The following is a 27,819-nucleotide window of genomic DNA, read 5'->3' as shown; positions in this document are numbered from 1 at the left end:
GTAGGCTTCTATCAGGTCATATATGCACAAGGCAATGTCCTCAATTGCCTTTTGACCTAGACGTCTTAATTCCAGAGAAGCTAAGAGGTGAGACTTGGGTGATTCCCAGCTGATCCTTTGTATATTTATTTCCTTGGGTCCACTAACAAGGGTGAGTGTATGTAACTCATGAGTCTCAGAAGGAAATGACCATCATGTCTGGGGCAGAAAATCGACAGAAGCAGGGGGATTCAGTGGCCTGACCCCAGTGACAATGGCTGATATCACAGGTTGTTGATTGCTGCTGATGTTTTCTCGTGTTTACACATTAGACTTGCTCGTGCTAAAAGATGCTGACTCCTCCCTTACAGATAGTCAGGAACCCCTCCCAAAGACGAGGAGCTCATAAAGCTCCTTAAAAAAAAAAGCTTCAAATTTTATTTGAAAAATGTAAAAGTCAGAGACCACTGAAATTCATTGTCTCCCTTCTTTTAGATTTTAGCTTCTAGAAGTATATGGCTTTTTGGTGAGAGAGACTTAGGCTTGAGGGGTGAGGTAGATGCCAGAGAGAAACTATCTTGCACTCCCATGAAAATGAAGTTTCTCAATCCCCATCCCAGTTCTCTAACAGAGGGCATCCAGCCTTCTTTCCTCCAAGTTCAGTGAGCTCTGTAATTAACTTGTCGTGATGGCCTCTGGCTCTCTGTGGTAGATACAGCACCAGACGGAGTAGTTTTCAATGCAACTGAAAAAGTTTGATAACATTATTTGTGTTTCTTGAAATATGGATGATATTTAAACACATACATGTGAACAAAATTGTAGCAAGGCCCTGATAAAAATTCAGTTTGTAACATTTTGTCCTTCATATGCTTGGATGGCATACACTTACGGTATAGTTTTATGTTGTTCTGCATCCATTTATTGAGTGCTTTCTCTATGCCCAGCACTCATAAGTAGGTCAGTAAGGTTGGTATTATCGCATTTCACAGGAAGGAAAACTGTTGCTGAGAGAGATTGAACAGCCCCGTTAAGACCACTCAGCAAATCTAGGATTTGAACTCAGGCAGGTCTGTCTTCACTTTGGTGACTATCAGTTTAACTGAATTCAGGTCATAGGTTCTTTGAAGGGCTGCCATCATCTGAGTTTGATTTTTGTGCTAAGAATTGGTTATTACCAATGAAATACAAATGGACCATATCTCTGGCATGGGGTCTGGTGGAAGGGAGCTTAGTAAGGTGTGTTGATTGTTCAGCAAATTATTTTATCTGGGAATTGGTGGTGATAAAGGTAGTTTGGTGGTACGATGCTAGGCCTTTTGCATACACAGTCTTTTTTAGTGCCTAAGAACCTTCTGAGAAGCATAAATCCTCATATTTCAAATGACATTTTGGGATTTGGGGAGTACATTTTCCTCCCAGAACACAGCTATTAAATGGTTGTGGGATTTTACTTTAGATAAGGCAAACCCTGTAACTTCTCTCCACTCAGGATAGTTTGCGGCTGCCTCTGCAGCTGTGAACCCAGACTCACTGTGAGGACAGGGCCGTCCCTGGATGAGAAGTGGCTCACAAGGTCTCGGAGTCAGAATCAAGCTTCGTTTCTCATATGGGTGAGCTGTGTCCATTACTCAGACTTTTTGCCTACATCTGACTTTGGGGCATCAGTTCCTAGCTACAGGCGATCTAGATCTTGTCCTTTTGTTCTGTAGGCTTATAACTTGAATTTCTCCTTTCTGCCCTAGTCTGCTATCTGGACTGAATTCCTGTGTGGCTGAACCCCTGCCTCCTTGCCCCTATCTCTCTGTCCTTAATCTTGGGCCATTCTGATGGACAGTATCTGTCCACTTATCCATAATTCACCAGGCCCATCATTGATTTACAGGCACTGTTGTTCCGAATGGTAACAACAGCACAGAGAACAAAACCAAGCCCCTGTTCTCATGCAGCTAATATCAGAGTAGAACTTGTCTTGCCATTTCCCCTCTCCTTTCTCCCCTTCATCCTCACCCCCAAATCTGGTCCTCAACCAAGAACTTTTATACTGGAACCAGAGGAGGACTTGCTGGGAAATACTTAACAAAATATAAGCTTTTACTGATAGTGTGGAGCCTGCTTGGGATTCTGTCTCTTCTTCTAGACGACCTTGCCCTACTCATGTTCTTTCTCTCTCTCTCTCAAAATAAATAAACTAAAAAATTTAAGCTTTTATGATAAAAATGACATCTTTATTGTTTAACAGCTCTCAGGGATCACATAGGGAATGTTGGATATGGAGCAAGGGGGAATCTGAATTGTAGTAAACCCATGTAGGAAGACTATTAAGATGCTAAAGCATGCAGGGATTAGATGAAGTCAGGTAGGGGAATACTAACATACGCTACTCTAAAGCTCTTAGATTTTTGAGTTGCTTTCCTGACAACGAGATGATGGACTCCATGACCTATGTGGAAGCATCTAAGTTAATGGTAAGTTGACCCAAGTTTCTCTGAAAATGGAAAGGCCAGACATGCTACACCATCTACATTACATCCTCTCCTCCATTTGTACCTCTGCTCTGTGCTGGTGGGCCAGTGAGTCCTGACTCCTGTGAACTGTATCACCCAGGCTCTCTTAGATGCCACCTCCAAATGAGATGTGGCCATTGGGGGCCCCCACAGGAGATCAGAGCACAGAAGGGAAGGAAGGTCAGGGTGGTGGTTCTTCCCACCTCTGTCCTGCTTCCTCCCACAGTTGTGGCCATGACTGCACCCCTCCATGACTATAGCTCCTCCCTGGGAGCCTCTCATTGACATCCCCAGCTCCCGGTGGGATCCAGCCCTCACTGTTACCTCCTCTTGCTTGAAAGCCCAAGGGTGGTTAAGATCTCCCTCTTTGCTGGTTATGTCACCATTTTCTGGTTAATTTCCTCCAGGCTACCTGCACTTCTGTAAGTAATCCCTTCATTAAACACTTGCAGAACTCTAGCTGAGTGTGCCTCTCCTTTTTTGCCAGAGTAATCAATCAAGCTAATACAGCGTATTGCAGTATAGTTGGGATGAAAAGATAATGACTTTATATTTCAAGATATTTCAGCCTATTCCTATTTCTTCTTCTCAGTTGTTCATTAGGTTGACTTGCTGAAGTTGACCTCGGGATAAAATTCCTAGGCTTGCCCTGATATTAGGATCCTTAGACAACTTGTTGTACATAATAATAATTACTAGAGGCAATGAAATTTAATAAATACCGTTCTTCTCTAGCAGCCACAGCTTTCCATCCAGACATGTTTACCGGGATCCTGTGAGAGTTTGGTCATATTCACTAACAACTTTGTGTTTGCTTTTATACCTATGGAAAAGCAGACTGTACCTGGATTTTGTGAGTTTGGGGATGATGAATCCTATTAGTTCTCTTTAGGCTTTTGGTTGAGTTTTAATCTCAGTATGTGTGGGATTGGGAAAAAAAAAAAAAAAAAAGGAACCAGTTATCATTATTTACTCTTTGTGCCAGAGTAGCCTGTGCAAAGATGTAATTGTCAGGTCAGTGCTTCGTGGTCCAGGAAGTCTAAACCACTGCTCTCCTTGACACACATCTGCTTACTTAATCTTTTTCTTAGTGTATTCTCTTCATCAGACTTTTACTTTTTCTCCATGAGAAAAAAGAATCATGAGATACATTGTCAGCAAATTCTGTGAAGGTTGTTTTCAGACAAAATTGTTTCTGGCTGGGGAGATTTTTTTTCTGATAAGTATTTTAATTCTGCCATACCCACATTTACGGTACAAGAATAGATGTGGGCATTGGTGGTTTGGTTTTCAAAGCTGTGTGTGAATTTCCATAGCACAAGATGAAGAGATACCTAACTGCTAAATCATGTGCGTCTTTGCTATTTAGGAGAGCTAATACTTTGGGCTTTTGTGAGAAAACTGAAGTCAAAACAGTGAATTTTGTGGAATCTTAGTATCGGATAAGACACCAAGGTCATCTTGTCTGGACCCACTCTAACTGAAGAACCATCTTCCCTTGTTGCATAATACTGTTGACAGGCTCTGCTCTAGCTTAAGGGAAAGCTCATTCCGTATCTGTTGTCAGTACTTCCTTAAATTGAAACACAATCAGCCTCTTTTATCTGGCCACCCATTAATGGAAGGTCACCTTTCCAGAACATCATGAGTAATCCTATGGCTTGCTCTCCCACAGGAAGGGTAGCTCAGAGAATGGAAATTACCTACCAGGATTTCATTCTCCTGAGCTTTTCTTTCTTAGACATTCCAGCTACATGAACTATACCTCCCAGGGCATGTTTCTCAAAACTCTTTGTAGCTCCTTGGCATAGGGCCCTGTGTACCCTAGTCAGCAAAATCCTGTGCCCACAGGCTTATCACAGCCCGGTTTGGGGGTGGGTTGGTTGGTTTTTGAGGTAAAATTCACATTTTAAAGAATACAATTCAGTATCTGCCCAGTGCTTGAGCCTATCAGGCCCAGTCAGCTAATGCACTAGAAGTCCCACAAGCCTTAACCTGCCTGTCTCTGTGTACCCAAGTTGGGTGGGCACAGGTGCCCACAGTCTCACCGACTCCTCTGATCCCTGCCATGTTTAACTCTGTTCCTGCCAGCACTTCATTTTTCCTTTGCTGCTTCTTGAGCTTTGCCTCGGCCTGAGCTGGTTTAGCTGTGGTCCTGATACAATGCTCAGCCCTTCCCAACCCCCTTCTCTTTTAATTCTGACCCTTGATGGCTTTTCCAAACCACACAGACCATCTAGGACTGAAAACTGGCTACCCTAGTAGTTTTGAGCCTCACCAAAACTTAGACACACCTGTTGTGTGACCCACCAAGCAGTTTGGCCTGCTTTGGCTACCAGCATGAGGGTAAACCATGTCCCCTCCAACAGTTAGGTTAGAGTTCCAGTGCATTAGCTGCCTGGGCCTGATAGGCTCAAGGTTAGACCAAGAAGGCCGTGCGATGAAGGAGCCCTAACAAGCTCTTGGCTCTGCATGCTGTCTTAGTCCATGCAGGCTGTTATGACAGGACACAACACACCGAGTGGCTTATAAACAATGGAGATTTTTTTTTTGTCACAGTTCTGGAGGCTAGAAGTTCAAGATCAAGGCTTTGGCAAATTCACGGTGTAATGAGAGGTTGCTTTCTGGTTCATAGCCATCATTTCATTGTGTCCTCAGGTGGTGGGAGAGGCAAAGGAACTTTCTGGGGGCTCTTTTAGAACGGCACCAATTCCATTCATGAGGGCTCCACCCTCATGACCTAATCACCTCCCAAAGGTCCCACCTCTAGATACCTTCCCACTGGGGATTAGGTTTCAACATAGGAATTTTGGGAGGGGGGCACATTCAGTCCATAGCAAATGCCTTCCTATAAATAAGTTAAGATCTTTAAGTACTATTTTCAAAAACTTGAGGGGCAACAGCATTACAATTTGTGCTGCTTGTATGACTTCTTGAATGCCATGGCATCAAGCCTGGTGATTCTTTGTTTTCTCCATCTGAAAGTTTATCTGATGCTGCCTGCTTCAGACAGGTTTGATGATGAAACACTGGGCCATGAGAAGTTGCTGAAGATCTCGATTAGGGCCGAGCAGGAAGAGATTAGACAGTACAAAATATACATCTTGCCCAGTTCATAATTTAGCCCACAATTTGATCTCTTCATGCCCACCCCCTTTTTATGTGCCCTAGACCCAAGGACAATACCATTTAGTGAATGCCTTCCTAGTGCTGTGTTAGTTACATGGTCTCTTATATGTTAGTTGCATGGAGGCTTAGTTTGGTAGAGAGAATAAATAATTATAACATTCAAATTTGAAACACAACTAGCTCCTGTGATGAGCATTGTAAAATAGGAATGTGACTAAGTGGAGAGGGAGGGAAACCTCACAGTAAGAATAACCTTTGAGCCTTGCAACATAGAATTCTGCCTTTTAAAATGTTTTTAAAATTATTTTTAGAGAGAGAGCACGTGCGTGCATGCACATGAGCGGGGGAGGGGCAGAGAGGTGGTGGTGGGGGGCACAGGATCTGAAGCAGGCTCTGTACTGACAGGCTGATAGCAGCAAGCCCGATGTGGGGCTCAAACTCACAAACCTTGAGATCATGACCTGAGCAGGGATTCTGCCTTTTAAAGGCAATTCACTTGCTCTGCTCTGTTGCTGGTTCATTAATTTGCATATTCAGCAAACCTTTATCAAGTGATTATCACATGCTCTGAGCTGTGTGTTAGAAAGAGAAATAGAAGTCACAGTCCCTGCCCTCAAGATGTCATCATTTAGTGGAGAACACAGGACAGATGATTAGAGGTCAGTGTGATGGGCATCATGACAGGGTTCTTTGGGCACCTCATCTGGATGGAGGGTGTTAGTGGCAGGGCTTGCAAAGAAGGCTTACTAGGTGAGGTGAGAAATAGATGTTCCATCATATGGAATGGTTTGCACTCTATGGGGTTCATAGACTTGAAGGAGACTGAGGACTCTGGACTCAGCCTGGAAAAGTGTGCCTACACATAAAAATTTTACATGCTTTCAGAGGGTTCTCTGAGACCCTAAAGCCCATCCATGAACCCCCCAATTAAGCACTCTTGTAAGAGGTTATGCTCATAGAGCAGCAGGGACATGACACCAGGGATAACACCAGTGGATGCTTTATGTAAGTATTTGGGAGAACGCCATTTTCCATTATCTGTGATAATGGAAAAATCAAGTGTAGTTGTGACAATTGCAGCAGGCCTGAGAAATCCCTTAGTAATCACTTTTTCTTGCTAGGGCTGGTGATAAGTGAAAATATAAATACAATCAGAAACTTAGTTCAGAATAATATGTTAAGACCCGCTACACTGTGAGCATCAATTCTTTACCTTATTTTTTAAAAATCAATACTTTTATTATTTACCAGGTATTTTCATCTTAAAAATAAATCTTTCATAGGAATAAATGAAAGAAAAGGTTTGATTTAGAAGTGCAGAAGCTGATCATGATCAAGGAAGGTAATCTAAAGTAAGTCAAAGGTACTGGTTCTATAATTCTTTCAGAATTCATAGGCAAGATAGCAGTGTCGCCAGAAAAAGGAAATAAATCAGAGCTATTTGTCCAAAGAGTGGAACAAAGGTGAGGAGCAGGGAAAACTTGGAAAGCCCTCCTCTGTGTTCATGACCCTGATGGGCTCTATTCACTGGTCCTATAATTCTGTGATCAATAAGCCTTCCCTGTAATCATTTATCTGCCCTGAACCCCCCACACACACCGTTTCCCCACCTCCCTGTTCTTCCCAAACTGCATCCCATAGGCACAGCTGTGAAGAATCCATCTGGCTCAGTTTTTGGAGTTTGTTCTTCCCATCATCAATTCAGAAGAGTAGGGAAAGAACTCTTTTCTGCTCATCTGGAGGCTCAAGTGCATTTTGGGAAGAGGTGGACATTTTCACTGACCATGTACAACCCAGGGCTGACCACCACAAGCAAAGGCATGAAGGAGCCTGGTGCCCTCTGGGAATCCACCCTCTGCCGCTCTTCCCCTCCCATATCTTGTGGCACCTGCGGAAGCCCCTTCTCTCCTGAGGCCTGTGCCACTTGCGCAGGTCATCTTTCCTTCACTGCACACGCTCCCCCACTTTCCTCAGTAGCTTTATTACCTGTCTCCTACCTTACCATGTCATGAGCCCTGTTCCCTGCAGTCTCTTCCCACTTTCAGGAACACTCCGGTGTATGACTCTCTCATGACCCTGACAAGGACATGTTTGTTTCTGGTTTTTTGTCCTTGAATCCGGTAACCACCATCTCCACACCACTCCAGATCAGTGGCAAGGCAGCATCTTCTAACGCTTGTCTGTGTCCTCTAACCAGAGACCACCAGGGACACACCTGTAGGCGGACAAGCTGGGTCTGTTGCTTGTTGCTGAGGCGGAGACCTCACACCAGAGGGAGCTGTGGGGTAACTCAGTGTGAAGGGGGGAGGGGAGGTTAGGGGTTAGGAGAAAGGACTCCTACTAGGACTTGGGTTTGTGTCCAGTGATTTGGGGGAGGGTTTAAAGAAGCAGGGCTTCACAGTCAGGAAATGGGGTAACTCTCTAACTGGATATCTTAAGTCTTATCTACAGGGAAGGCAGACTAGAGCAAAACTAAAGTGGTAATTGGAAAAGAAACAGCAGTTGCTCGTTATCTGGGCTCCCCCCCCCCCCCCCCCGGCTTGGCCAACATTCACGCTTTGTCTGCGCTCAGATGTGTGTACCCTGTGGCCTTGTGTTTGTTCCATCACAGTCACAGAGTGGCCTTGTCCGATGTCGATTTTCTGCATAGTCACTGATGCTCACAGGAGAACCCCAAGCTGAACTGTGAGTGCCAGGCCAGCTCCCGAATATTGGAGGCTGCTTTTCTCTCTCTCAGTCTTTACCACTCTGAACTGCTCCACTTTACATATTTGCCTCCTTGATCAAAACTGCCACCTGCTTCCTCACCCACCACCTCCCTGCTCCCTTAGCTCTCTGGGGACTTATCCTCAGCCCCTCCATGTTTTCTCAGTTTATCAGCTCCTTTCCCTGGCCAGACAGATACTATGGGGTGATGAACTGCATTCATGGTATGCTGACCAGCACCCCGAATCCCTTCTCTTGTCACCTCCTGTTGTTTTGTTGGCCAGCACATTCTTCAGGTGTGCCCCATCATTGGCTGTTCCCCTCTGTCTTTGAGTACTTCAGCAGAAAGGCACATGACCATAAACATGTGCTTCTACCGTAATGGTCTACAAAGCTGCCTGACAACCCTCTTTTTCATAACTTGTTTTCCCCCTGTTGTCTGTCCTGCTGTCTGCCATGTTTTCACCAAGTTTAGGCTGAACCCCCTCCTTCCAGAAGACAATCTCAGTTCCCACTCTGCTAAGAAGATAGATGTCACCTCGTATGCTCTACTTTGACTTCCTTCTTTTCCCTACTTTATTTTTTTCTAAGTCCCCATCCATGCTTCTTCCCTTGAACTTCTCTGAGGGGAAGAAATGCCAATCCTCTTATAGCCTAACCCCACCACTGTGTTCCTGATCTTGTCCCCTCTTTCCTGTATCCCCCTCCTTGCTTCCTTCCCCAGCCACACAGCCTCTGCAATCTGACCCCCTCCCTTTATAATTCAGTTCCCAGGAAGTGTTCTTTCGTGTGTGTGTGTGTGTGTGTGTGTGTGTGTGTGTGTGTGTGTGTGTACGTGCGTGTACCTCCTCCCTGTTCACTCACACCTTAACACTTTCTTCTCACCCCTGGACCAAACTGATCTTGTCATCTCTTTTTCTTAGACATATCTTTGTAAACTTTACAGCAACAGACCACCTTTTTTCTTGAGTCTCTTGAGACCATGCCCTTCAGATTTTCGGGCTCATCTTGGTTTTACTTCTTCATAATCTCTATAACTAGCTTTCCTCAAGACTCTGACCCTCCACCTCTTCCCCTACGTTGTGTTTTTTTCTTCCCCTAGCCCCATCTTTATACTTCCCTTTTTTCCTTTTCTCCCTTCACAATCTCATCCACTCCCAAAACTTGAATAAATCACAAATTTGTCTCTGCCCTTGACCTCTACCAGAAGCCTGGTTCATTATTTCTAAGTATCTACCTGCTAAGTATCTATAGCATGATGTATTATCAGTTCTGAAACATCACTTAGCTGAAACTAGATTCACGAGTCGCACCAGAACCCATTTCTCTCTGCATTTTTGTCCCATTTCATGGCATTCCCATTCCCTGTCACCCAGAGTCATCTTGGACTATCACACCCCATGTATTCGATCTTTGTGTGTTCTTGTATTTGGCCTCATCTTAGGGTGCTTATAAAGTTACAGTTATGTTGTTAGGGACCCTGTTAACTTGTTAGTTAAGAGGAAGGGACTTGGCTTACTCATCTCTGCCTGCCACTCGGTATCCAGCCCACTGCCTTGTCCATAGGAGACCCTCTATTTGTTGAATGACTGACTATAAATTAACCATTTTAATCCTTTACATACACTTGACCAACTATTTGTCATTGATCAATTTTCCATCATTAGACCTTCCAAATACTTTTATCCTTGACCAAGCAAGCACCAGAAGGAAGTTTCATCCTCAGAACCTCAATCATGGTACTTCTGCTCTTTTTCAGGAAGAGCAATTAGGTAAGAGTGCATGGGTCATGAGGCATTAATAGTCTCTTCTTTTTTGAAAGCCAGATATAATACATAGGATTTTTATGTTTTCATGGCAATTTTAGATAACTTACATCTCCCTTTATACATCGATTTTTCTGCTTTTTCCTTTATTTTTTAACAGGTTTTCAAAATGGAAGCTATCACTATGACATAAGATGCTCTTGATAGTACATCAATATGATTCAGCTATTTCCCTGCCCAGCAGAGTGTGGCTGCTCTGTGCACAGCCCTGTAATACATATTAGTTACACAGACATTAGAGAAGCCCTTCCCATCCATATGTATGTGCGGGACCCATGGAAGTTAATAATGCCATATATCACGTGCATGTAGAATGTAAAATGTACTTCAGAATGACAGCAGGCTCATATAAAATGAATATTGGCTTACGATGAGAGGAAAACCAGGGAAAGATTTTTGTCCTTTCAGATCTACTGTTGAGTGAATTATTTGTTTCCTTGTCTCGGTATCTCAGACCCATATTGTGCCTTTTTTTTTTTTTTTTTTTTCTCTTTTGGTCAATATATGCCCCTCTCTCCAGCCACCTTATTTCACTTCAACTACATGGATAACAAAAGAACCCCTTTGGAGAAATGAAAGATAGCAATTACACATTGGTATTCATGTTACAGGAGTCACACTGCCGTCCTCAGGGAGTTTAACAATGAATATCCAACATTAATTGCCACAGTAACTGAGCGTCTGACCTTGCTGAAATGTAATACACCAGTTTTACATAGTAAAATTATTTGCTGCTAAAAGATATTTTTAATTATCATAAAATGTTTACAGTGACCCGTATTTTTTTATTTTTGTCTCTACATTTTCTTGGGAATCAGGACATCAACAGTTGAAACCATAATTTTATCAATGATTTGGTTGACACTTAAGGCAAGATAAGTGCCTTTGTATCCTTATGAAAGGTGAATAAAATACATTGACATCCCTGTTAGATCTATGGCGCTGATTAATAAAGTATAGCAGACTTAGTACATTTTTACCCATTGGGGAAAATTTTGTTTTTAATGTTTGCACCTAATTTTAGGTTCTGCCAGCGGCAGAAACATGGTAGGAACTCTGGGGCAAGTTTCCCTTTTGAAAGAGGTGACATCATTTTTAAGGTGAAGCCTACTTACTATCAACTTTTCTTGCTTGAATCTTTTGCTCAAATCCTCAGAAATACAGAAGCTAGGTTTTCTGACATGCATTTTACAGTTCTTTTTTTCCTGGACTACCTTCCCCTTGCTGGGTGTCACACACTGGGAGAATTTCACACGATGTGCTCTGGAAGTGTTCATCCCTCAGGGTCGGGCTCTACACTGCTGGGTCAGCAGTGAGCCGGACTCCAACAGAGAGCCGCGTCAGCGGGCCATGCAGGCTCTGGGCTGTGGAAGCTGTGTGTGCAGAAATGAGTGATTGTTCAGCCTTCTCTCCTTTTTAAAAGGGACTGAGGTGAAGAAAGTCAGTGCACTCACCCATGACATGCGAATTTCAGCCTAGATGAGATTTTAACTAGAGATCCATTTTTGCTTGTATTCCCGCAAAACTGGTACATGATAAATTTGAAGACCATCTTATGTCCGGGGGGGGGGAAATAATGAACGAAATGATAGAATGGGCAGTTTTTGGCCCACCTTTTAAAGTAAGGCTGTGACGTAAATGAATATAGTATGTGTTCACTATAACTACTAAATAGCTTGCTCATTGTTTTAGTGTTTAAATGATTTATGACTTGCCAGTTTTAATATGGCGAATGTTTAATAAGCATTGACAAGACAAAAGAGAAGACACGTGCAATTAATATGTTGTGTTTTTCTGAAACTTTGAACTTTGGATTCCTTAATTCAAATCATTCAGGTAGTTTTAAAAGTGAACTCTCTGAATCCAAGCCCCACTTTATTTACTTTTTCCCTTTTCCTTTACAGTATCTATGTCTCCCAAATGCTTTATGTGTCCATAGAACTTGAACCTGGACACTCTACCATTAGAGGGAGATTCCTGAGCAGACTTCTCTTTTTTACAGAATCTTTAAAGAAATCATGGTGGAAAGCAACTTGAGAAAACCCAGCTTCAGTTTACTCCTGTTTTTTCTAGGGTGGGGGTGGGGGGGTTGTTTTGTTCTGTTTGTGTTGGTTTTTTTTGTTTTGTTTTTTTGCCTGTGTAATTTTCTCTCCCTTTTTCCTCCCATCCATCGCTCCATCCCCAAACAAGCTGGATGAGGAAGTGGCCACGGTCCAGGTGAAGGAGCAGGAGAGGAACGTCCTGGTGCTGAAGAAGGTGCAGTGCTGTGGCCCAGCCCCCCTGGCCAGCGGCAGCGGCAGCGCCGAGAGTGATTGGAGGTGAGTTCGCACCGCGGCACGCGCTCCTGTTTCCTCGGCCCTGCCTGCCTCCCCTTCTCTCGCTCCATCTCACTCGCTCCCGCTGCCTCCCGTCCCTCCCTCCCTCTTTTCTCTCCGCCTCTCGAGCGTTCTAGCTGACTGCAGAGCTCTTGGCAGCCAGATGGACTCAGTTCCCAGCGAAAGGACAGAGATGGCAAGATCTTTTAGCTCTTAGGGGATGCCTTTGTTAGTAGTCGTTCACAATGGGCAGCTCCCGGCTGAGGGTCTTTGACCCTCATCTAGAGAGGAAGGAATCCGCAGCGCTCTCAGACCGAGAGCTGCCCTTGCCTACCTTCGATGTGCCTTATTTCAAATACATTGACGAGGAGGATGAGGACGATGAATGGAGCAGCCGCTCGCAGTCTTCCACCGAGGATGACTCCGTGGACTCTCTGCTCTCTGACAGATACGTGGTCGTGTCCGGGACCCCCGAGAAGATTTTGGAGCACCTTTTGAATGACTTGCACCTGGAAGAAGTCCAGGACAAAGAAACAGGTAAGGGGGGGGGGGTGTCTCCAGCTTCCAGACTCACAGCTGTGGCTGCCCTTGTCAGTATCCTTAGGGGCAAGGCTCCCACTGTAGCCTAAATCAGCATGGGCAGAAACAGCATATGCTTTGTGCGCCTCCCCCCTTGGCCTCGTGCTGTTTTGTTTCAATCCAGTAAATGGACACATGTAGATCCAAGCGGCTGCCTGGGAAGTCGCTGTACAAAGAAAACGGTAAGAAGGCAGATGTTCTTGTATCTTTGGCAATTTTTACCGAATCTTACCTAAAGGCAGTTGGCAAGAGGCCAGCATCTTAATAGCCAGTGTTCCTTGGGAAGAAATACAAGCGACAAGCATCCACCTGGCCTGTGGGAAGTGCTGAGCTGAGGGGAGCAGCCTCCCTGCAGAAACGTCAACAATTAATGCAACTACTCAGCAACTATAAGCCTCGCAGCAACTTCTGCCTTTTTCCAGGTGATTTACAAACTGCTCAGAGCAAGCCCTGCTGTGCAGAATACCATCCTCATAGCTTGGCAGACCAGAAACTATAATTCACTGAAGGCTTATTGATCAGACTTCTTGTCCTTTCTCTTTAATCTGGGAGCAAAATACCCATTTAGCTTTGTCACCCTTGCATTTTGGGAAACACTATCATTTGCATTTACAAAATAACCTAATCATGCTTCCTTTATCACCAAAGGGCAAGTACGTACTTCCTTTAACCAAAATTCTCTTAACAAATTTGTAATTTGTTCCAGCATGGAACATCATTCCAATGAATAGGCCTCTGTCTATAACTTGATCTCCTGACTAAAATGCACTTTTTGCTGTTATCACAGCACTTGGGATACCCACAGTTTACAGTATACTGACTGCATCAATAAAAAGTGTTTGTAGGTTGAATTCCTGCAGGGTAACACCTTAGGTTTTTCCCTTGTAGGAAAGATTGTAAAATGACAGCGTAGGTGGGAGCAAGTTTCCTTAGGTCCCAGTAGTTTTGTTTTGTTTTGTTTTTCTCTTCTCCTTTTGTCCGAACCTGATGTCTGGCTCTAAATTGCATTGTGAAGGACATTACAAGAAACAAAGTTGTGTGAAATGTGTAAGTGAGTTAAAAACAAGAAAAGGAAAATGACCTAATCTCCTATCCTACAGTAATGTTACACTTTGATCTCAGTATTCAAATAGACACTTTATTTTGCATATGTTTGGCAGGGGGTGGGGGGATCACTAGTTGTCATTTATACACAGGCTGAAAGAAAAACATTCTCATGGCACTTGCTGGCATTTGTTTTTGCATGTCTATTGATTGATATTTTGTGCATTTGAGCACTATTCCCATGTTCTATATATAGCAGATACAATCATCATGGAACTGGGCATAATTTTCCATGTACTGATTACCATACTGGTTTACACAGGTGGTTTGGACTAGGTTATAGGAAATAATCTGCAAAAAGACACCTTTCAATGTGGATACATATTTGGGGAGATTGAATGCTTGCTTCTTTTTAATAGTACCCACAGTTCTCTATAATGTGAGAATTTGTGTCTAGGTCATATTAGTAAGTGTAAAAATTATTTACAAATTTTTTTTAGTTTATTTATTTTTGAGAGAGTGAGACAGACAGAGTGCAGGCAGGGGAGGGGCAGAGAGAGAGGGAGACACAGAATCCCAAGCAGGCTTCAGACTCTGAGCTGTCAGCACAGAGCCCGACGCGGGGCTTGAACCCACGGACCGCGAGATGGTGACCTGAGCCGAAGTGGGACGCTTAACTGACTGAGCCACCCAGGCTCCCCGATAAGTGTAAAAACTATTACAGCCAGTGTTAATCCTAATTTGATTTCCTTTTTCTTTCTTTCTAATCCCCATTGGGTTTTTGATAAAGACGGCCTAGGTGGCAACTAACAAGTTCCCACTGTTTAACACTGGGAATGAGAAATCACTCTGATTACTAATGCTAGGAGTTGGCCACTGCTGGAAATGATGTTGTGCGTGGTGTCTAGTGACTGTTATACCAACACTGGGGTCAAATATGTCACTTTAGCCGTGTGCTCAGCAAAGCAAAGCAAAGCAAAGAGGACCAGAGCTCAGTGGCTTGTCCTAAGCCAGGCAAGAAGACCCCTGTCAAGTTCAGCCTCTCCTCATTTTTACGCATTTCCTCAGAGTTTTCAGAGGATGCATGAGACTTCAGATTTTTGTAGTGACACTTGAAGAAAGCATAGTAGCAACTTTTCCTCAAATTCAAGGAGAACTTTATGAAAATGAAAAGTCAAACCTATGAGATTGATGGGTGTGTAATAGGGAGGCCTAAGTGAAGTCCCATGTGGTTCTTCAAAACTTCACATACAGCACTTGGAGAAAATACAACAGAAAAGCCAGCATGTGGTTTTTGTTGCTAAAATGAAAAAGAAATATCATATATATATATATATATATATATATAAATAAAATAAATTTCGTGGGCAAATTGAAGAATAGTGGTTGTTAGTTTGTTCTAGTTTGAATACTAGATGAATCTCATATTGAAAGTAACCGAGGCCTCTTGTTACCAACAGAGGTGAATTTTAGTTATTTTGGCCAGGCTGGCAACCCTTATCATAAAAGGCCTATGTGTGCAAGAGCCTAATAGCATCGTATAAACATATGGAAGACAGATGGAGGAAAATGAGAAGGGGCTGCAATAAAAGTATACAGCAGCGTTTTTATGTTCTTGAGCACCCCTTTTAGAGAGAGGGAGCCATATGGGGCCAGCTGGGGCCATATGGTGGTCGTCCACATGGCCTTGATGGCAATGAGGAGGAAAGGGCAGGTGGGAGGGCGAAAGTGCTCCTGGAGACTGGGATAAGTCTGTTCTGGGTTCTTACATTCCTGCACCCACCAGAGGTTGGGGAAAATAATGGTGCAAGAGATGGAATTTCCCCTCCCTCTGCCACAAAAGTTACTTGGTTGTGAAAATGTAAGTGCAAGGCCCAATAAAAGACCTTCTGCACTCACAGAGGAGCAGTTGAAGTGATTACTAATTGATGTTAACGTGCAAGTGGAAAAACGTTGACTTAATTGAATGGACTAGGAAAGAGAATGGCAGAGCTGTTGACCTAATGTATTCCTGTTGTTACCTGAGTCCAGAATAGAAAACAATATATAGTGTTCTATCACCGTATGAATGAAGTCAAACTGAGTTTTAAAAGCAAAAATAATGTCAGAGATGCTTCTTTAAAAGCAGCCTACTAATGATTTCCCTAAATGGTTAGTTCCACACAACACATAGCATGTGTGTTTTCTCATAATCCCCTCTATGTGTGCCTTTCCTCCCTTGCAGAACTAGGCATAAGGGCTCTTTGCACGATTATCTGTAGAATGAAGAATGAATGAATGAATGATTCTTCCTTGTTCCAGATGGAAAAACCGGCCACTGGATATCTATTTCTGAACATGGAAAGTGACAGAAGCAGCTTTCAAAGATTACCTTTTCTGTCAAGGTTCAGGTTCTGACTTAAACATTTGGAATGACAGGGAAAAATCAAGCAGCTCTGTCTTTCATCTTCCCAGAGGGTAGACATCACTGAGCATTCTCAGCCCAGGACAATGACAAAGCAGGCAAGGAGAAAGAAAAACAAGGAATTGTGAGTAGAGGCTGGAGGGATAGAAGAGCGAGTCCTCCCACCCCCTCCACCCCCCAGCCAGCCCTGGTCTATAAGGTCTACAGGGTTCCTGCTCCTAGTTAATTCTTTGCCCTCCCTGGAAAGGATACAATATGTTTTGTTTAGGGATGCTACTGTTGGGAATAATGGCTTCTGGTTCAAAGTAGGGGGGAAATTATGTATTGGATGGATTACATCAAGAAAAACCTTCTTATTGATTTTTCTTTCTGAATCTGCATTATGACAAATCTACCTCAGGGAGAACACAAGGGGAAATACATTATTTGCTCCCCTCTTTTTTTCCATTTCCTTATTCTTTATGCGTCCTTTTGAAGCAAACGCACTCAAGGTTACAGGTTTTTAAGAAAAGCGAACAGAGAATAGGATGGTTGGGACCAGCTCAATCCTATTAGGCTTGACCTGCTTTCTTCAGAGTGTGGCTGGTTTGGTTACTTGACAAGTAACTCACATAGTCTGTGGTCGGATACTCGGTGTGCAAATGCCTACTCTTGCCTCAGTGTTGGTGCTATGCTTTCAGCAGCACCTAGGAGGTTGAGCACATCATTGAGGAACTGAGTCCCTTATCTTTGTAGTGAGGCAACAATGAAAGTACCTGGCTTGTATTTAGGGGTGTCTCACTCCCATCGATAGAGTCCAGAAGTTAATCTGCATTGCCAGCTTAATGGCTTTTTTTAGGGCAATGCACTGGTAGAACCTTGAGGAAAGCTAGGGCAGGCACTTCATTTTTTATTAACTCTTTTAATCTTCTTCCTGGCTAGCACCAAGCCTGTCATAAGCACTTGATGCATATTTCTTGGGAAGAAAAATTAAGAATGCCTTTCTCCCGGTCATTGGAAAGAGAGGAGATAATTTAGGTGAACTTCTTCCTTGATTCCCTTACCTTTTAGGATTTCTGGAAAGATTTTTGTTACTTCTGTGCCAGGCTGCCTCTGGGAAGAAGAAGAAGACAGTAATAACTGTGAAGCATAGCTTTTGCAGAACTAAAACTTGTTGAGACTAGGCATAGAAAATTCTTAGATGGTGGTACACCTGGGTCCCACCCCAGCGATTCTGATTCAGTAGGCCTGAGATGGGACCTAAACTTTACTGGCTTTAAAAGCTCCCCAAGTGATGCTGATATGCAGCCAGATATGAGAGCCACGGAAATAGAACATTGACCTTGTCTCATTACCGCCCCACCCCCAGCAGCTTTTTAAGATTTATTCCAAGTTTCTAATAGTTTCAAATATATATTTGCCTCGGAGTGAGGGGCATCATTTCCCCTTTCCTCCACTTCCCCTCTACTCTCCAACCCCTCTTCGGGGCTTTATGTCCACTGGTCAGCCTCATGTCCACTAGTCTCTGTCCCTGAGCCTCTGCAGCCTAAGAATTTCACAATTTACAAACCTACCCAATTGGTCCATCCACTGAAGTGATGTTTTTATTTATTTTTTTTTTTTTTAAATTTTTTTTTTTTTTTTCAACGTTTATTTATTTTTGGGACAGAGAGAGACAGAGCATGAACGGGGGAGGGGCAGAGAGAGAGGGAGACACAGAATCGGAAACAGGCTCCAGGCTCTGAGCCATCAGCCCAGAGCCCGACGCGGGGCTCGAACTCACGGACCGCGAGATCGTGACCTGGCTGAAGTCGGACGCTTAACCGACTGCGCCACCCAGGCGCTCCTGAAGTGATGTTTTTAAAAAAGGAAAAGAATCGGGGGAGACGGAGGTCCTGGACACACAGCTGTTTATTCGACTTCTCAGTGTTTGGAATGAGGAGGTGATGATAGAGTGAACCAAACCCACTTGGATTTTTGGCAGGATTCTGTCACACCATAAAAATCCCTGGGTGGCCCTTATGTCTCACAGCCAAGATGCTTACTTCTGCAAGAAATAGTGGTTTTAGGAAGCAGAAAAACTCTGCACATGGCAGAGTAGAAAGGCTACTAAATTGAGATTCTGAAGTCTGGGGTCCCCCCCAGATCTGGGCTCCTGAGACCTTGAGCAAACCATACGAAAGATGGTCTTTGAGATATCTTTCATCACTAAAACACCTTCACTCAAAAGGATCTAATGAACATCTTTCCAAATGTCACAGAACCATAGAATTCCAGATCTGGAGGAGAGACCCTAGAATTCATGCAGACAGTTTCCGGAAGCTTGTGGTCACTTTACGCTGAAATCACTATCACTTACCCATTGTACAAGGATGTTAGCTATTTAGTCTACCTTCATATTCTATTATTGCTGCCTGTCTTTGGACTCAAAGCAGTTAGAATGTTGATGGGGGAGGAAGCTTGGAACCCATGCTCAGTGGCCATACCTGGTGGTGATTTGTGTGTGTTTGTGTATAACCTTGCTCAGTGGGAAACTTTTTAAGTTCCTTTGAGAATTTATATACTATAACATTTCCAAAGAATGGCTTTGATTTATCACCTACTAGTAAAATCCATTTATAGAATTTTATTACCAAGCCATCTTGGGATATTCAGAAATAGTCTGTTGCCAAGGAAAAGTGGCAGTTTTGCCCCAGTGGTGAAATATACTACATCCTATCTTTTATACTAGCCATCCCCATAATTTACTTTTAACTTTATACACTAATTCTGTGATAAAATATAACCGTGCATTTTTAATTACTCAATTTCCGTATGCCCATGAATGAATACCTTAGGAATAATTAATTCCTTCATTTTGCAAATATCTTTAACTTCTTTATGTCCTAGATGTGGGGGATGCAGTTGTAAACAAACTCCTTACCTTCATGGGGTTTATATTCCAGTGGGAGGATTCAGACAAAAAAGCAAATAGGAAAATAGTGGATATTAAATGTTAACCAGTATCATTACAGGCACTATTTTAGGATCACTATATCCACATGTCTTTAAAAATAAGCTAGAGGAAATTTTGATGTATTAAAGTATTTTAGAGAATTAACGTGAAACTATTGGTTATTTTCAACAAAGTTCAGAACCAAAGGACATAGACTTAATTGAAGAAAAAAGAGAAAGGAAGACATTTGAGGGGTGCCTGGGTGGCTCAGTCTGTTGAGGGTCTGACTCTTGGCTCAGGTCATGATCTCACGGTTCCTGAGTTCGAGCCACACGTCCGGCTTGGTGCTGTCAGGCTGTCAATGCAGAGCCCTCTTTGGATCCTTTGTCTCCCTGTCTCCCTTCCCCTCCTCCACGGGTGTGCACAAGCTCTCTTGCTCTCTCAAAAATAAACATTAATAAAAAAGAAGAAGACAGGGGCGCCTGGGTGGCTCAGTCGGTTAAGCGTCCGACTTCAGCTCAGGTCATGATCTCGCGGTCCGTGAGTTCGAGCCCCAGAGCCTGGAGCCTGCTTCCGATTCTGTGTCTCCCTCTCTCTCTGCCCCTCCCCCGTTCATGCTCTGTCTCTCTCTGTCTCAAAAATAAATAAACGTTAAAAAGAAAAAAATAAAAAAAAAGAAGAAGAAGATGGGGTACCTGGGTGGCTCAGCCAGTTGGGTGACTGACTTTGGCTCAGGTCATGATCTCACGGTCCATGGGTTTGAACCCCACATCAGGCTGTGTGCCGAAAGCTCGGAGCCTGGAGCCTGCTTCCGATTCTCTGTCTCCCTCTCTCTCTCTGCCCCTCCCCTGCTCATGCTCTGTCTCTAGCTCTCAAAAATAAAGATTAAAAAAGAAAGAAAGAAAGAAATTTGAAATAGGTATAGGTGTCCCCAGATGGTAGTAGCTGGAAATACAAGCCGTAGAATCTGCATCCACGGAAATGTTTGATACCATCTTTTAACATCTTCACCTATGAAAATAACTTTTTCATACACATATAACTAGATAGGCTGCCATTTGAGGTCTTTTTCAGCTTTATGAAACTGCCATATTTAAATATGAGGTTAATTTTGTTTGCATACATGCTTTAATAAAAAAGTCAACAGCAGAATAAATTCATTAGCACCAACTCCAGCCCCCGTGGGTATGCCTGAGATGCTGAGCATCGCTGCTCAGTGAAGGCTTACTTTGCCAGATAAAGCCAAGGCTTGAGATAGCTATCCACAGTTACCATGAAAATCCCCAAAGTGCTGTTGAGACAAAGCTGGAGGTAAAAGTGTTCATGGGAAAATATAGTTTCTGCTCTGCTGTATACTCTGTACTGTGGGTTTTGTTTTGGTTTGGTTTGGGGGCAATTCCCTTAACTTCCCTCCCTGTTACTAATATGCAGAATTATTACGGAGACCATAATTGAAGCATTGGGAGACTTTGTAAATTAATGTTGACAAATAATGAGATAATTAGAATTATGTAGAAGTTTTCTTCTCAGTTGCCTCATTAACGAAAGCAGAGGACTTAGGCTATGTGATGTTTGAGGTCCCTTCCAGATTAGGGAGCCAGGATTTAGAAATTACTCAAGATAGCCCTCCATTTATCCAAACATCCTCTCCATCAGATGGATTATTTTATTCATAAACTTTTTATTTTTTATTTGAGAAAGAGCAAGCATGCACAAGTAGAGGAGGGAGGGAAGGGGGGGAGAGAGAGAGACAGAGACAGAGAGAGAGAGAGAGAGAGAGAGAGAGAGAAAATCTTAAGCAGGCTCCATGCTCAGTGTGGAGCCCGATGTGGGGCTCAATCTCATGACCTGGGGATCATGACCTGAGCTGAAATCAAGAGTTGGATGCTCAACCAACTGAACCACTCAGGTGCCCTGCAGATGGATCTTTTTACAGGATAATTATCCCCATCTCATGGACATAGAAGGTAAGGTAGAAGTTAACTAAACTGCTACAGAGAATGATCATTTGAATCTGGAAATGAACCCAGGTGTATCCCTAGCTTTATTTCAGAGATCATTTTTTTCTAGTGAATAGAGTCATGGATAAAAGGCATAATGGAAGTAAAAACATACCATTCAACTCTAGCTATAAACCCCAAATCAGGTGCTTCAGTAGCTACTTAAGAGTGCTCTAATCTCCGCACAAAGACCTGCTTCTTCGTTTCCAGCTGTGAGCGGGATGGCCACTGGGTGAGCTAAGGGCTTCAAGAAGGTTACAAAAGAAGGGAAGGAAGAGACCCTAATACTAGCTGATGCTATGTCAGAACATTCACATGAGAAGTGATTAAAAATCATATTTTGGGGGCGCCTGGGTGGCGCAGTCGGTTAAGCGTCCGACTTCAGCCAGGTCACGATCTCGCGGTCCGTGAGTTCGAGCCCCACGTCGGGCTCTGGGCTGATGGCTCGGAGCCTGGAGCCTGTTTCCGATTCTGTGTCTCCCTCTCTCTCTGCCCCTCCCCCGTTCATGCTCTGTCTCTCTCTGTCCCAAAAATAAATAAACGTTGAAAAAAAAAATTTTTTTAAAAATCATATTTTGACCGTGGATTTCATTTGAGGTACTCATCATCTGATCTAATCTATTCACACCACCTTTAAACATGTGATATTATGTATGATAACAAGGGAATTGATGCTTTTACGCTGCCAGTAGATCGTGGGTTAATTAATACTCTTGTTGGTAATGAAGCAAGGTGAAATGAAGTGAGACAGAGCTGAAGCATAAGGTCATTAACATACACTGATTAATAATGGAAATGTGAACGTTTCATTACCGCATAACCAATGGGCAAAGGAAGGTGTGTAATGGATGAAGATATAAGTAGGAGTACAGCATACTTTCCAGGCATACAATTCATATTTAGAATGCGAACAGATCACTGGAACGCATTTTTTTAATTTGCATCGTTTTCATGTTGAATCCACACAACCTCTTCCCATATTTTGTGTTCAGCTATAGTCTATAGCACACTAGAAGCAAACTAAAATATCGTAGGCTATGGAAAATTAATTTCAAGAGGATCTGAAGATAAGAAAGGGAAAATGAAATACATATGGAGCAACAATTACCTGACACGTTAAGTCTTAAGCCTCTTGAGTCTAAGGATGTTGAAAAACCTGGACATCTCAACAAGCTTCTAGATTTTCTTCTTTGAATACTTTTAAGGAAAATATCACCACTTTCTGATGGTTTGAGTGAAGTTCTTATCCTAGAGCCTGGAGGTGAAGCAGAGGGTCTTTCAGAGTTTCCTTCACACGAATTCTAAATGAAATTCACATGGGACTGCTGTTTCTGTAAAGTCAGTCCTGATGGTGATGTTCTCAAACCGTGAACCATGAGGGGTTTTCTGTGTAAACTGCAGCCAGTGTGAGAGATGTAGAAATGAATGGGCTTTCTCTTTCATTCACTGCTGCATGTTTTATTTGCTTTATTTTCCTTATTCACATTTTATTTGCTTTCCCTTCACCTCAGATGCCCAATTTGATGACACCGTTAGGAACCTGAGGTATTTCTTTACAGTTGAGTAAATTTCTAATTTCCTAGAATGGCTGGAGGATAAATTATTACAAATAATAAAATACTCTGGTACATAAATTGTCAGTTTTCAAAGAATCTGAATATATAAAATTACAATCTATTTTGAAATATAAATTATATAAAAGGCCCTGTCTGATAAGACACAAAGTTCATGTAGAATCATGAAGCCCTGAGAGTCTTCAGCTTTATTATTACAGGAAGAAAATACTGTCTTAAATCTATCTAGTCTCTTTGATACAGGATGCAGGTTGCTTTTGAAACACAGATCCTCAGTATAACTTGAATTTTCTCTCATAAAAATAAGTTTGAGAAAGGTAACAGCTTGTTTAGTTCTCATATTCTGTCTCCCTAATATGTACCTAGTAAGAATCTCTATAGTACAGATTTTCAGTTAGTTCGGTACTGATTTTTGTTCTTATATTTTGTTGTTTCCTTTTTGTTGTTGTTTTAAAAAGAAAATGGATTTCTATTCCTTTAAAAAAGTGATGCTTTTCCCAAATCTCCCAAGTTTGTAAAATTAACATATTTTCTTAGTTGTGGGTCTTTGGGTATATTTAATACTGCACTGCAGACACTTATGATTTTGTTGGTGTCCCCCTGAATTTCCAGATACTTGTTTAAATGTGTGGTATAACACAGGCGTGTTTGGAGTAGCAAATTGGAAGGAGCAACAGATTCTAAAATTCATGGAGATAAAATATACCGTGTCAATAGAATTGGCAATCTAGTAATTTTAGCAAGGCCATAGTTTTACTGTAACATCACCAACTGGAGTCTAAGTCAATGTCAAAGGATGAAAAAACCTCTTTTCTCTTTCTCCGTGTCTCTCACGCTCTCTCTCGCTCTCTCTCTCTCTCTCTCTCAGAGATCTTGTGTGTCACCTCCCCAGACATTTGAAAGATTTGAAGTGAGATCATACGATGTCCTTGTGTTATTTGAAATGCTGTGTCGGCGCGCCTGGGTGGCTCTGATGGTTAAGCGACTGACTGTTGATTTCTGCTCAGGTCATGATCTCACAGTTGTGAGGTTGAGCCCCACATCAGGCTCTGCCCTGGCAGCATGGAGCCTGCTTGGAATTTTCTCTCTGTGTCTCTCTCTCCCTCTCCCCCTCTCCCCTTCTCCCTTCTTTCTTACCCCTCCCCTGCTCTCTCTCAAGATAAATAAACATTAAAAAACTAATCATAAAATGCTATGCCATCTTCCTCAAGTGAAACTAGCATTCTATCAGAAAAAAAAAATTCTAAGTGATTTTTCTGTATAAGAGTGTGTACTTGAGGTAGTCTCCTAAGTGTGAGGGAGAAATGTTAGTGAATGGCAATTTGTTGATTATAATCACCGCATGTTAATCTCACAGCATGTTTCAATCGAATTATTGCTTCATTGAAAGGGTGCAGTGCCACAGAATTGCTGTAATTGACAACCACATGTCTGAAAGGGATATTCTTTGAGCAGGAGAATTTTTGCCTTTAACATACCTATAATTGAGCTTTTTCTCATTTCTCTTTGCAGTCTTTCTCATTATAACCTTCCCCTCCCATTTCCCATTATCCTCATTTTCTGCCCTTGGGGCTTTCTTGCTCTACAATTGAAACCATTCTTTTCATTCTGTTTGCAGCTTTTTGCCTTACACATAACGCTGCTTCTTGGCTGGCAGGCCTTCCCCCAAATCTTTCAATAAATATGAAATTAGAGGGAATGGTTAAATATGAGTGAACAGAAAATGTAGAAAACTAAAATATCTTGTAATCCCCCAAATATCTTATTGTAATCTGAATAGTGATAGAAAATTATATTTAGAGCAATTCTGTATCTTTTTCTGCTTCAGACTTAACTGTTCTTGTCTGTTGTCTTCATACAGGATACTTTATGAATCTTTTAAATCCTTTAATCCTGTAAATGAGTTTCACTTAGAGTGAAGATGAAAAGTATACGTTAAAATTGCCTATTGCATACTTGGCTGGGTATCTCTACTTAAGTTCTCAGCCTTAAGTGAATGTCGTTTTTGGTGCAAGGGCTACATGTATCAGGACTCATGATAGGTAGCAGTTCTAATATTAAAGCACCTGGTCTATTCCTTCAGTAATTACGTGCCTTTCAGTGTGCCTTAAATTAATATACTTGTTATAAAGAGAGATTTGCTTAGTACTTAAAGCGAGTTAAATTCTTGCCCCTAAATTTTCTTGTCTTGCTTGATATCGATATAGATACCGTCAATATAGTGTAACGTGTTTTGTCAAGAAAAAATAAGGAACATGATGAAGAGTTTTTCGCGCTAATTTTGAATCTCTTCTCCAGAGTTGGACATAGAAAATGAACCCTCTTGTGTCTTGTTGCAATTTGATCTGAATTTAAAGGCATTGCAAGCCATTTTGTTTACCGCTGCGTTGACTTCCTTAAAATTCTTTAGTTAGCTCAAGTTCTGCCAGTGCTGACTGGCATAATGCTAGCACACATCTCAGAATTGTTATGACGATTTGCTCTATTATAGTCTCCTAGGGAGTGTGTTTGTTCTTTTGGGGGGGGAAAACATGCAAGGCAAATGTGTTCTTCATCAGCATATTCTAGAAATCCACGGTAGTGAGGTCAGGATAAATTCACAATACTTATCTCTCCTTAAATGTGCTTTTCCTGCTTTGATAATAGAGAAACGTGAGAAGCACTGCTTATCATGTGTTTGAGTTCCTGAAAATGCTCTTTGTGTGTATATGATTTGTTAATTTATTATTTGTTATTAGGAAGGCTGTATGTAACAGAAAAACTGATGGATGGTAACTTAAGGTGGAAGGTACTTCTCTCTCATGTGAAAATAAAAATAAGTGCAGTATAGAGCTGGTAGAACTAGTGAGGCCACTCTGAAATCAGCCAGGACTGAGACTCCTTCCAGCTCTTCGCTCCAGTGTCCCTGGAGTCTGGCCTTTATGTCCTAAAATCAAGAGGGATGCTAGCATCCCAGTCCAGATAGCAGGATGGAGCAGGTCAAGAAGACATGTGCCCATCACACACGGCTTCTGCTTTTATCTTAGTCATAGCCACATCTAGCTGCAGGTGAAGCTAGGAATATGTTGTTTGGTTTTAAAATATCTGGGGAGCAATATGGCCAAGAAAAATCAAAGTTTGATTCCTAAAGAAATGAAAAGTGGTATGTAATTTTTATAAGGGGTAGCTTATGGGGGTGCCTGGGTGGTTCATTTGGTTGAACGTCCGACTTTGGCTTGGGTCATGATCTCACAGTTCGTGGATTCGAGCCCCGCATTGGGCTCTGTGCTGACAGCTCAGAGCCTGGAGCCTGCTTTGGATTCTGTGTCTCCCTCTCTCTCTGCCCCTCCCCTGCTTGCATTCTGTGTATGTCTCTCTCTCAAAAATAAATAAACATTAAAAAAAATTGTTTTAAATAATAAATAAATAAATAAATGGAAGCTTATGTTAGTTTGTTTTGATACTTTAGATCCCAGGCCATGATTATATATATTTTTTTCTTAAAGTTTATTTATTTTGAGAGAGAGAGAGAGAGAAAGAGAGTGCATGCATGAGCAGGGTGTAGGGGTAGAGGGAGAAACAGAGAATCCCAAGCAGGCTCCGTGCTGTCAGCACAGAGCTCCATGGGGGACTTGATCTCAGAACCGTGTGATCAGCACCTGAACCAAAATCAAGAGTCGGACGCTTAACTGACTGAGCCACCCAGGTGCACCCATGATTATATATTTCTTCTCTTCAAAGGAATATAAATGTATTGTGATTTAAAGCACTGTGTGATCATTTTTTAAAGCTTATAAAATAGTTTGGATTTGCTCTTGTACTCTTCTCAACACTGACTATTGACAGTGATCTCATGTATTATTAACGTGCAAAGAGTACTTAATAGTAAGTACCTTTCTCGTATCTGATTTGAGCCACTGAATTCATGTTTGAGAATTCTACATCTTTCACACCAAAATTCTCCCTACAAGTTGTTAGAAATATTTTTCACAAAGCATATGAAACATATATTAAAAAAATTTCACATATTATGGTTTCAATGAAGTTTAACAATAGCACACATTAAATTTCTTCTCCTAAAGATAGCTTATAGTATGTATTACTATATTCTTGGTGATATTTCAGGACTCTTATGTGCCTGTAACATAACTGCTCGATGTGGGTCAGATCACCATGAATCTTGTGATTCCAATGCTGTGAGAAAGGCCTAAGGGTGTTCTTAGATGTGTGAGTAGTATATTTACTTCTAAATAAAACTAACTTATTAGAACCATTTTAGACAAAGGAATTTATATGAGTGCCTTTAGCTGAAAGACAAAAATATCTTAACCAGTGGCAGTTAGTACATGTTTAATGGCTTATTTACCCAGATGTTGGAGGGATAGGCAGAGGTGGTCACAGAGGTGAGGAACAGCCAAGACTTTGATGTGGAAGTCAGTTCTTTTCTTTTAAGAAAGAAAGGACAAAATAAAATGTGACTAATGATTCTCAGTATTTGTAATGTTTAATATGGAAAAGTTCATCTAGAAAGAAAGGAAGAGTTTTATGGTGTGACCTTTAAAAAAAATTTTTTTTAATGTTTATTTTATTTTTGAGAGAAAGAGAGAGAGACAGAGTGTGAATGGGGGAAGGGCAGGAGGGAGGGAGACACAGAATCCCAAGCAGGCTCCAGGCCCTGAGCTGTCAGCACAGAGCCTGACGGAGGGCTTGAACCCACAAACCGTGAGATCATGACCTGAGCCTAAGTCGGCATTTAACTGACTGAGCCACCCAGGCGCCCCTATGGTTTGACCATTTTAAAACATTGTTTCAGTTTCTGCCTTTACATTTCAACCTTTTAAAATAGAATTATGTGTAAATGGC

General features: G+C 42.1%; 1 protein-coding gene across 2 annotated transcripts in view; it reads left to right on the top strand.

Annotated features, from left to right (window-relative positions):
- The window catches only part of RAPGEF5 (Rap guanine nucleotide exchange factor 5), a 233,780-nt gene that overhangs the window by 146,908 nt on the left and 59,053 nt on the right, over nt 1-27,819 (top strand). Inside the window, exons 1-4 of one of the 2 annotated variants that reach the window (XM_045495058.1) lie at nt 3,887-3,892; nt 5,935-5,937; nt 12,338-12,465; nt 12,911-12,999. Coding sequence is in view for 1 of the 2 variants with exons in the window: in XM_045495057.1 (XP_045351013.1) it covers nt 12,338-12,465; nt 12,911-12,999 (217 nt within the window). In the remaining variant the exon portion in view is untranslated. Of the gene's footprint in view, nt 1-3,886; nt 3,893-5,934; nt 5,938-12,337; nt 12,466-12,910; nt 13,000-27,819 lie in introns of those variants that run through there. The other variant, XM_045495057.1, reaches the window with a different exon arrangement.

This window comes from Leopardus geoffroyi, chromosome A2, assembly GCF_018350155.1.
Source record: "Leopardus geoffroyi isolate Oge1 chromosome A2, O.geoffroyi_Oge1_pat1.0, whole genome shotgun sequence".
Taxonomy (NCBI): domain Eukaryota; kingdom Metazoa; phylum Chordata; class Mammalia; order Carnivora; family Felidae; genus Leopardus; species Leopardus geoffroyi.
Note: the sequence above shows the minus strand (reverse complement) of the source record. Positions and strands in the feature narration are given on the sequence as shown.